At 33.0% G+C, this 11,399-nt stretch overlaps 1 protein-coding gene across 1 annotated transcript; it reads left to right on the forward strand.

Annotated features, from left to right (window-relative positions):
• Positions 1 to 10,386: 10,386 nt before the first annotated feature.
• Positions 10,387 to 11,399, forward strand: LOC112089833. Its single transcript, XM_024160588.1, has 3 exons — positions 10,387 to 10,695; positions 10,767 to 11,098; positions 11,192 to 11,399. The coding sequence occupies exons 1-3, from the start codon at positions 10,387 to 10,389 to the stop codon at positions 11,397 to 11,399; spliced, it is 849 nt and encodes a 282-aa protein (XP_024016356.1).

Here is an 11,399-nt window from a genome sequence, read left to right on the forward strand (position 1 = left end):
TATGTATATGTATATGTATCAGAGAAATTTCGCTCCACAGCAATGAGAATATCATATTTGCTAAATAACTAAACATTGTGCATTTTACTGTTACCATTCGTTACATCCAATCTTACCCCTACCTATCTAATGTTCTAATTTCTTCAATCCATTCTTAAAGCAACTCCAACCATAACACCATAAATTACATTATATCTCTCTAATCATGTTGTGCTCTATCTTTCTTCTAGGAGGGAGTAAATATTTGCTACACTTTAAAGGGTCTTTTAAGTAGGCTACAGCAAAGTTACACTTTAAAGTTTCAATCTTTGGTGTTTGTTCGCATGTAAAACATGATTAGAGCTTTCTTTGAACGTATTCTTATGAATTATAAGTTTTCTAGATATTCAGAGATATTTCATGGGTCGATTCTTGATGTTTAGAAGGTTAGTTTACTCAGTCATCTTATGTGAACCTTGATGAATGAGCAAACATCTAGTTTTTGAAGTTTATGGATCAGATCTGGTTGAATCTCCATTCGAGTTCATAAGCTTCAACGTGCTGGAGTCTCATGACTGGCGGTGATTTCGGGCAATGGTCATCTTCTGCAACCTAAGAAAGAACATGTGGTGAGATCGAAGATGTACCCTTAGAACACATGTTATATCGTTTATCTTAGTTTGTGATTAGCCTTTTAGCATTAAAAAAACTTGTATGGGTGTTGAGCTTCGAATACCATTTATGTAGCCAATGTATTTAGCCGGCAAAACAAATCAATAACAATATATAATTTTTAATTTTTTTATTATCTATAACTTTGGTGTTTGTTCGCATGTAAACCATGATTAGAGCTTTCTTTGAACGTATTCTTATGAATTATAAGTTTTCTAGATATTCAGAGATATTTCATGGGTCGATTCTTGATGTTTAGAAGGTTAGTTTACTCAGTCATCTTATGTGAACCTTGATGAATGAGCAAACATCTAGTTTTTGAAGTTTATGGATCAGATCTGGTTGAATCTCCATTCGAGTTCATAAGCTTCAACGTGCTGGAGTCTCATGACTGGCGGTGATTTCGGGCAATGGTCATCTTCTGCAACCTAAGAAAGAACATGTGGTGAGATCGAAGATGTACCCTTAGAACACATGTTATATCGTTTATCTTAGTTTGTGATTAGCCTTTTAGCATTATATCGTTTATCTTAGTTTGTGATTAGCCTTTTAGCAAAATAACTAAACATTGTGCATTTTACTGTTACAATTCGTTAAATCCAATCTTACCCCTACTTATCTTATGTTCTAATTTCTTCAATCCATTCTTAAAGCAACTGCAACCATAACACCATAAATTACACTATATTTGGTGTGATTTCAACACCAAATTATTTTTCATCTCCAACCCTAACACCAAATATCACACTAAAAAATATTCTCTATTATTATATTATTAAATTTAAATTTTTTATTATTTAACTTTATATTTATTTAATTGATCATTTTATAATAAAATAAATGAATAATATTTGGTGTTGTGAATAGTGTCACGTCAAATTTGGTATAAACAGTTCACAACACTATATTGGTGTTAGATTTGGAGTTCCGTTGGAGAGGTTTAATTTGGTGCAAAATTACACCAAATTTGGTGTTATGCAGTCCCATTGGAGATGCCCTTACCCCTAGTTATCTGTACATGTACAATTTCTTCTCCCTCCTTCTCTTTCTTTTTTTTGTCTCTTTCTTCCCATCCATTTTTTTCTTTGATTCAACACTATAGAAAGAAAGAGAAACAAAATCACAAGAAATCGAATAAAAATGATTGATCGAAGAACAAAGTCGAAAAGTTAGGTTGCCCCCACTCCTTACAACGAGTATTTTTGGACTAGAATTAAGTCACAAATCCGATGGCAAGACTCTTCGATGGTTGTTTCTCCATGCAGAGCCGTCAATAAACTTGCCGACTCTCTTTCTCTACCTACCCTCATCACCGATTTGAACCTAAAAAGAGCTTCAAGATCGAAAATTGCAAATGGATTCTGGCCAATGAATCTGGTTTTGATTGTGGAATCAATGCCTCAACCATACGAGGATTTCATTTTTGAATCTAGGTTTGCAAAAGAGTTCGCTAACGCTGCCATTATTGTGAGGACAATATTGGTTTGGCTGGCGAGATTCTCGATGCTTGAACATAAACAGATGTAATACCATGTAAAATATATTATTAATATTATATATCATTCAATTAACACATAAATACTTTAATAACAAGATAAATTTATTCATAGGATGCTAAACAAATTGATTACACACAACAATATATCCAACTTATTATTATTGTTATCAATCTAACATATTTCTTAACGTGAAAATAATAGAGTTAGATGTAAACAGCGAAAGCGAAAGTAGGCAGAGACAATTCACAGTAGAGAATTAGTGAGAGTGTCTGCAGGGTAGTAATTCACTCACAAGAGTAAGCAGAGATGATTCAAAGTTTTATCCCATCAAAATCCATCAAGAAGAAGATTAACTTTTTATTGGCATTTATTATTAACATGTTACAAATTATATTAACATGGTAAATGTTGAATTACAACGTTAACATACTTGTTATAGTTAAATGTTGATATTATACGATACAATAAAAAAGTATTACCACTAGCTACTAACAAATTATATAAAAATTAAGTAAGGGTTAAAAGATAATTTAAAATTAAATAAGTAAGAAAATTTAAAATTAAATAAGTAAGAAAGAGAAATAAAAAAATTATATTTATACATTTTAATTTTAGATAACTACATATAATACCACTAACATAAAAAATGTGTTGATAATGAATAAAAACCCATGACACTGTTCACCTAAAGTCTGTGATATTATTCATAAACTTAAAACATAATATTTGATATCAATCAGTGTGCTAACAACATTATCATAAATTTTGTTAACACATTAATAAAATATCTGATCATTGTTAACGTGCTAACAAAAATATGTGATACTTATAACATATTAGCAGAGTATGATGATGTATTAAGAATAATATATTATACTTATAATGTATAGACAATAATATATGATACTTGTTATTATTGTTATTATTGTTATCACATTAACAAGTATTAGATAACACGTCAACAAGCACCATATGTTATTGTTAACATCTTAATGAAGACTTTGATATTTTTGATAGCACGTTAATTAATATCATATATTATTGCACTACGCTAACATACTATGTTAACATGTTACAATATCCAGATATTATTGTTAATACGTTAACAAGTTTCAGATGAGTTGTTAACATATATCGTATATCATTGTTAACATGTACCAATACGCCTGGTTAACATATTAATATGCATTACATATTATTGTTAGTATACTACCACGTATCAGATATTAAATTTCATACAATGAATAATCTTGCTCGCTTTGTTTAAACAGTGTTATGGAGGAATTTATGAATAGTGTCATCGATTTTAACTATTGACAATATAATTTACATGTTAATGGTAATGTAAGTAATAAAATAAATGAAGGATATTATGGGCCAAAATAATTATCTCTCCTAAAAACTTAATTTCAAATTATCCATTAGTATATATTTAATTTTTTTTGGTCAACCTATCATATTAAGTGAATTAATCCTAAAACTTTTACCATGTTAAAATATTTATTATTGAATCATATATATAATTATTCTTCAGAAAATGTTGAATTAGCAGGTAATAATTGAGTTAGAGTCTTATAAATTTATTAGAAAGAAACATATATGTCTTTTTTTAACTGCAAACATATATGTTTTATACATGGAATAATAAATGTTAACATGTTTTACAATAATAACAATGGTTGTTGATATCGGTATTACTATCGTCACCAGAACCATGGGAATATGAGTCTCGCTAGATAGCCATCAGTTAAGAGAAGAACTTTTGTGTTTGAAATTTTATCAAAAAAGTCTCTGTTTTTGAGTTATATTGATTTATGTTATTTTGTTTGGTTTCAAATTTCAATTTGATGAAACTAGAAGAAAGAGGACTTTAACCTCATATACTCTTCTTCATATTAAAAAATTCTACACACTCCTCTTTTATTCTACATACTCCTCTTATTTTCTCCCTCTTTTTTAGGACTTTAACCTCATATACTCTTCTTCATATTAAAAAATTTTACACACTCCTCTTTTATTCTCCTCTTATTTTCTCCTTCTTTTTTACCCCTTCTTTTTAAATGGACCCCACAAATTTTTTACATCTTTCTCTCTTTTTAAACCAAACCAGTCAGATACAATTTAATATTAGTTTAAATTCAGACCCATCTTACCCAACCACCAAACCACAATCAATTTTAAAGGGACCCACTCTTCTTCTTCTTTCTTTCTTCCTCTCTCGTTACGTAAAAAAAACGAGTTTTCTTCCAAAACTCTGGAAGCTTCAGCGATCTGTAACTTTCGACAAACACATATCCGACGGCGTGTCTTCAGCTGCTCTCGACAACCCTGAACGTGATTTGAAGGTAAATTCTTCCCATTTCAAAATAAAAAAACGAGTTAGGGTTAAAAAATTATGTTTGTGATTTTTTTCTTTTAGTAAACATTATGTATACGTCTATTCGGGCTTTACATTGGTTATTTAAGTAGATTATAGTTCTAGAATACGTATGAATCTTTCGGAATCGTCGATCTGAATCAATCTATTCTATAAGTAACCAGAAGCTTTTAGTACCACTAGTATTACTTAGACAACTGGTGCAACTGGTACTACTGGTGTAAAAAACGAGTTTATGCGTTTAGGGTTTAGAAATTATGTTTGTGATTTTTTTCTGTTAGTAAACTTTATATATACGTCTATTCGGGCTTTACATTGGTTATTTAAGTAGATTAGAGTACTAGAATACGTATGAATCTTTCGGAAGCATTGATCTGGATCGATCTATTCTATAAGTAACCAGAAATTTTTAGTCAATTGGTATTACTTAGACAACTGGTGCAACTAGTACTACTGGTGTACAACTATAAATATATTCTATTTTTCTTTTAATGGAACGATGAGTAACACTCGATGCACAATCATATGTTTTGATTCGGGGGATGTTAGCAGCTGCTATCTTTATGAGCGGATAGAGGGAGCTCCATCTACGTGAATTTTGCTCCCACTATTATTGGATGGAATATTGGTCGTTGGCTTACTGCAGGATGATCTATCCAGTCCCCCATAAAGATGACTGGGTTGTTCCTGACCATATCCGAGCAAAATGTATATTTCCTCCAGAAATAATTAAGAAAAAAGGACGCATCAACACAATTAGGCATCCATCAGTTGGAGAACATCGAGGGAGAGGAAGAGGAAGAAGAGGAGGAAGAGGAGGAGGAAGAGGAAGAGGACTAGGAGCATGGTTCTTTAATGATCCTAACATACCAGAACAAGAGGAAGCAGAATAGGATTCGCTGGTGATGTTTAGGTACAACTAGTATAACTATCGGGTACAACTAGTGTGTACTTGAACTTCTTTTTTTCATTTTTTCGTTTTATTTAAAATACCGCATTTCGGAAAACAGTATGTGTTTAAAGACTCTATTTCATATCTATTTTTATGAATTAATACAACTTGATGCATTTTTGAATATTGAGAACATAAAAATCATATTTTCATAACATCTACCTTATACTTCTATGGCAACTATTACAACTAATGCTATATAGTTATAAGAAATTAACAAAAAACATAATTTTATACATTTTATTATATATATGTTTCTTAAATGTCTTATTATTACCGATTTTCAAAAGTACAACTATAAAAATGTAATTTCTAGTACAGTATAACTAATAAAATTATTTTATCTATGAAAGTACAACTCTGTGTAATACAACAAAATAGAGTACAACTTACCTACTTGGGTATAACTTTGTGTATTATTTGACGGCGCAACAAAAGTAATTAATTATTTTTATAATTATTTTGACGGCGCTCGTGCAATTTGACGCCGCACATGTGGTTTTTATTTTATTTTATTTTTTAAGTTTTTGATACTATACATTTCTTTTTACTTATTATTTTTTAATTTTTTGATACTATACATTTCTTTTTACTTATTTACACTAAAAATAATATTCTCTATAATTATATTATTATATTTAAAATTTCTTTTTTTTAATTACAACATATCCATAAAGACAAAAATCAAAACTAACAAGCAAATATTCAAATTTTGTAATCAAAATTATATTTTAATAAAAAATAAAATTAAAACAAAGATAAAGTATGGTATCTTAAATTTCTTCTTAAACTATTAAAATATTTAGTACAACATATTCATAAAGCCAAAAATCAAAACTAACAAACAAATATTTAAATTATGTAATTAAAATTATATTTTTTTTAAAAATTAAAGTTAAGACAAAGAGATAGTGTGGTATATTAAAGTTCTTCTATAAAGCCATTAAAACATTTAGTAAAACATATCCATAAAACCAAAAATCAAAACTAACAAGTAAATATTTGTGTATAATTTGTAAATTTAGAAATAATGACTGTTGTTTGTAATTAATAATAAAATAAAAAGAATATTTTTAAAATATTTTTATTTTAAGAAAAAATATTATGTTATAATTAAATTTTTGTATCACTAAAATGATTTATACAAAAATATTAATGTTATATTTATTTTTAGATACAGATTTAATCAATGAATAAACAACAAAAAACATCCACATTCGCATTAACATTTTATTCTTCTAAATAAACATGTGGACAATATGCTTGAACTGTGGGTGATTCTCAAACCAGTTCTTCTCTCAAACCAGTTCCTCTCTGAGATATCAAGCCTCTTGAAGACTTCCATGAAATTAAAGGTTTCACACATTGATTGAAACTTCGGGTATAACAGATACTCGCTTTTCCTGAAGAATAAGTCTCGAGGTTCCATTGGTATTGAGACTTCCTCTTGCTGCAATCAAAACGCATATTATATGTAAATAATATCAGTTAAACCATTCAGCCAAAATCAGTTGTACTAAACTATACAAGTTGTACTAAACTATATAACAAAGTAGTTGTACTAAAATATACTAGTTGTACTAAACTATATAACAAAGCAGTTGTACTAAAATATACTAGTTGTACTAAACTACATACCGGTTGTGATGGATTAACGTTTGAGTTCGAACCCAATCCTTCTTCTGATGCCGTAGCATACTCAGCCTCAGATCTCTCTGGTTGAGAAGGTGAACCCCTAGTCGACATCCTCTAAAAAATCTGAAACAGAAATCAGAAATCAGTTGGGGTTTAGAATTGAGGGAAAGAAATCAGAAACTAGGGTTCTAATTAAACGCTATTAAGCCCAGAAAATACTTGTTCGGCGACGACAGAATAGTGAAAACGGAGCAGCGGCGTTGAAGTTTTTTTCTGTAGATCGAATTGAAGGGAATGAGTGGAGATTTCTGGATTTAAGTCGAAAAGAGAGGAGTCGCGTTTGTTCGGGACTGATCGAACAAGAATGAGAAGATGGAATCGATTCAAAAACTGATGGAATCGATTCGAGATCGGGAGACAGAGTTGATGAGAGTTGCTCGTCGATGGCTCGATTTAAGGTTTGTTCATCGTGGGTTGAAGAGAGTTGGGGAAGAATGATGGATTTTTAATTTTGGGATGGTTTAACCAAATTAAACCGGTTTAATTTGATTGATATTAGTTTAATTGGTTATTTAAATTGGATATGGGTCTGGGTCTGGATAGTTTGATTTAGAGAAATTGGATATGTAATTCTGCATTTTCTTTAAGGGTTTTTATGTTTTTTTATGCTTTTTCGTATTAAAAAGAAAATCAAAAAGAAATGAAAGATTTGAGGGAGTATATGAGAATGAGAGATTTAAGGGAGGAGTATTTGAGGTTAAGATCCAAAGAAGGAAAGAAAGTCTTTTCAGGGTCAACTTCGTCTTTACTCAATAGTAAATATTTGGAGAGATAACCTAAGACACTCCTCTAAAGAGATTATTTATTCTCTCGTCTCATCTTTCATTCTAGTGTCTCTCTCGCGGGTCCCTCACATTTTAATGAGTTTGGAAATCTCAAATTTGTCCTTGTAATTTTGGAAGAAGTAAATTATGAGAGAAAATTGAAAAATTGGCCAATCATAAATAAGCAGAGATAAACCAATCAAGAGTGGTGAAACAAAAATTCGTCCAATGAGATATAAGCATGAGTAGCCAATCAGAAGCGAGCTTCTCAAATTTTAACCAATCAGGAGCGTGTCGACATTTTTTAGGCGCCAAAAATTTAGCCAATCAGAACAGGCTTTGAAAGAGAAACCATTTTTGACCAGCTCGCTCGCTTCACCCCAGCGATCGCTAGAGAACGAATTCTCAGAACTCGAATCCTTCTTGACATTTTGCTGCGCTCTTCCCTCATTGAAGCTTAATCGAGGTAATTGACATTTCGTTGGATATTCTTCTTCATTTCGTTATTGGAAAGTCGTTGCCCTAGAACCACGATTGGGATTAAATTCGATTATTGAATAGGCAATGGTATACTATGGACATGGTAATTGGTTGCTAATCGACTGGATATTTATTGGATTGGAGTTTTAGATGCTGTAAATCAAGTTAGATTAGAGTTTCTCCACGAGTTGACAATTAGATCTAATTAAATGAGAGAGATAGAGTAACAATTGGTATTACCTGTGTATAACTGGAAACAACTGGAAACATTTTTTATGCGGTTGAGTATGGTCTATGTGTTATTTTTTCAGGTGATAATGATAACGAGCCTATTTTTTGATTACGGGGGATATTATTCAACTTCGGAGGATAAATGGATTTCAGCCCCAGCGTCCATGTATGGTATAATATTTAAGTCATCAAGTTTGGAGGAGATTACTTATTCTTATTTAGTGGAAAAGATATGCACGAAGGTTGGGATTGTTGAATCTTCGAGTAAGTTGATACTGAGTTACATTCCGGTAAATGCAAACTCAGAAACAATTTTATATTTCGAATGATGATGACCTAGCCATGTTCCTGACCTCACTGGATAAAGAGAGACGCAGAAGTATTATTAATGTAGAGGTCATCAAAGGTGTTGAAGTTGAGGAATTTTCCAGAGTTGAGAGGGTAAGTTCAGTTGGTATAAATTATGGGGGGTTGCGTTTAGGTCATGGTGGATCAAATAATGGTGTACTTGCTATTTACACAGGCAACTGTTCAGCAGGACAACATCACAAAAATGTCCCATTGATAGAGGAAGCTGACGGTGATGAGGGAAAAGATGGTGATGATGTTACACGTGATGGAGAAGATGGTGATAATGTTACACTTGACAATGGAAAAGATGGTGATGATGTTTCCCGTGAAAATGCTGATGGAGTAGATGATGATGCTAAAGCCAAGTTTGATAACGAGGAGGAGGAATACAGAGGGTTTTATTTTGATTATGGTCCCCCTCCTGAAGTTGTAGAAACACAACATTTTTAATGGGAAGATGGTATGAATCTGAGAGTGGGGCAACAATTTGCATGTAAACAAGATTTGATAGATTTAGTGTATAGAGCTTCACATCAATATTGTTTTGGTCTGACTATAAAGAATTCAGATAAGAGGTGATATATCGTGAAATGATGTGAAACAGGTTGTAATTGGTATTTACGAGCTTGGAAGGATGCGAATACACCCTGTTTTCCTGTAACAGTATACCGGAAGATGCATACTTGTTCTCGGGCCAGCGCGAGTACAAACAGCAAACAAAGGAAAGGAACACCAAGATTAGTTGCATCTGTTGTTAAGGAGTTGTATCCAGGTCGATTAGATACACCAACTCCTCACGCTGTCATGCTTTAGGTTAAACAAAACGCTTCTGTGAGTGTGTCATACTCCACCGCATGGAGAGGAGTACAGCAAGATAAATCTATGGTTCGTGGTTTTCCTGCAGACAGCTATAGAGATCTGTACTCGTATTTGTATATGCTACAGAAGGTGAATCCAGGGACAAAACACAATGTGTTACTGGACGAACAAGGAAGATTCAAGTACTTATTTGTCGCTTTGGGAGCTTGCCTTGAAGGGTTTGTAGTTATGAGAAAAGTGGTAGTTGTTGATGCCACTTTTTTGAAAGCTGGAATGGGTTGTCAGCTAGTCTTAGCTGCTTGTCAGGATGGTAATCGTCACCATTATCCGATTGCTGTTGGAGTTATTGATTCAGAAAAAACGACAGTTGGGAGTGGTTTTTCAGGCAGTTAAAAATGGTTATACCCGATAGTCATGAGTTGGTTATTGTTTCGGACAGAAATTTATGCCTCATTAACGCAGTAGCTGAGGTGTACACAGAAGCTAAACATGGGTATTGCACCTGGCATCTTTCACAGAATGTGAAAATGCAAGTTTCAAGGGAAAGAAATAGTTGCAGATACATTCATGGAGTGTGCAAGACAGTATACAGAGGCCGAGTTTCATGATCATTATTCGAGGATGGAATTAAAGTATCCTGCTGTGACCGATTATCTAGAAAGGCGTGTAGAAGTATCGAAATGGGCCAAGTGCTATTTTCCAGCAGAGAGGTACAATCTATATACTAGTAACGTTGTGGAGTCCTTGAATAGTGTGTTTAAATATGCAAGGAAGCTGCCATTATTACCTATGATAGATGCGATTGTTGAAAAATTGTGTGAATGGTTTAACAAGCATAGGAACGAGGCTCCTTCAACGCCACCAGGACGCAAACTGGTTGCCTTTGTGGAAAATATTTTTCACAAAAGATGTGCTGATTCTAAGAAGCTAGGTTTCACATCATTCAGATTGAATACAGCGTTCTTGGATTCGATGGGATTAATTACACGGTGAGCTTGAAAAATAAAACTTGCTCGTGCAAGCTTTTTGATATAGACAAGTATCTATGTGTCCATGCCTTAGCCGCATTAGAAGCTTACATGAAGCGGCCAGACAGAGAAGTGGATATCAATGTGGAGGACTTGTGTTCGATGTATTATTTAACCGAGCAGCGGGCTTTTGCTTATAACAGAACCATCTATCATGTTCCACATAAGTCACAGTGGGTTGTTCCCGATGATGTTAACCAATTGAGCGCTTTGCCCCCGGTTTACGAGCTAAAAAGGGGGGCAAAACAGCAGTAAAGGCATTCATCCGTTGGAGAGCGTCGACCGAAGTCGAAGAGGACGAAGACGAGTAATAAGCGTCGGCCAGAATCTTACAAAATTTATAGCTATTTTACTGGAGGTGAAAACGCTGGAAGTGAAAATGCTGGAGGTGAAAATGGTGGAAGTGAAAATGCTGGAGGTGAAAATGGTGGAGGAGAAAATGCTGGAAGTGAAAATGCTAGAGGTGAAAATGCTCGAAGTGAAAATGCTGGAGGTGAAAATGCAGGAGGTGAAAATGCTGGAGGAGGTGTCTCGGGTGATAACGTGGTTTAG

Source organism: Eutrema salsugineum, unplaced genomic scaffold (genome assembly GCF_000478725.1).
Source record: "Eutrema salsugineum unplaced genomic scaffold, Eutsalg1_0 scaffold_11, whole genome shotgun sequence".
NCBI classification, from domain to species: Eukaryota; Viridiplantae; Streptophyta; class Magnoliopsida; order Brassicales; family Brassicaceae; genus Eutrema; species Eutrema salsugineum.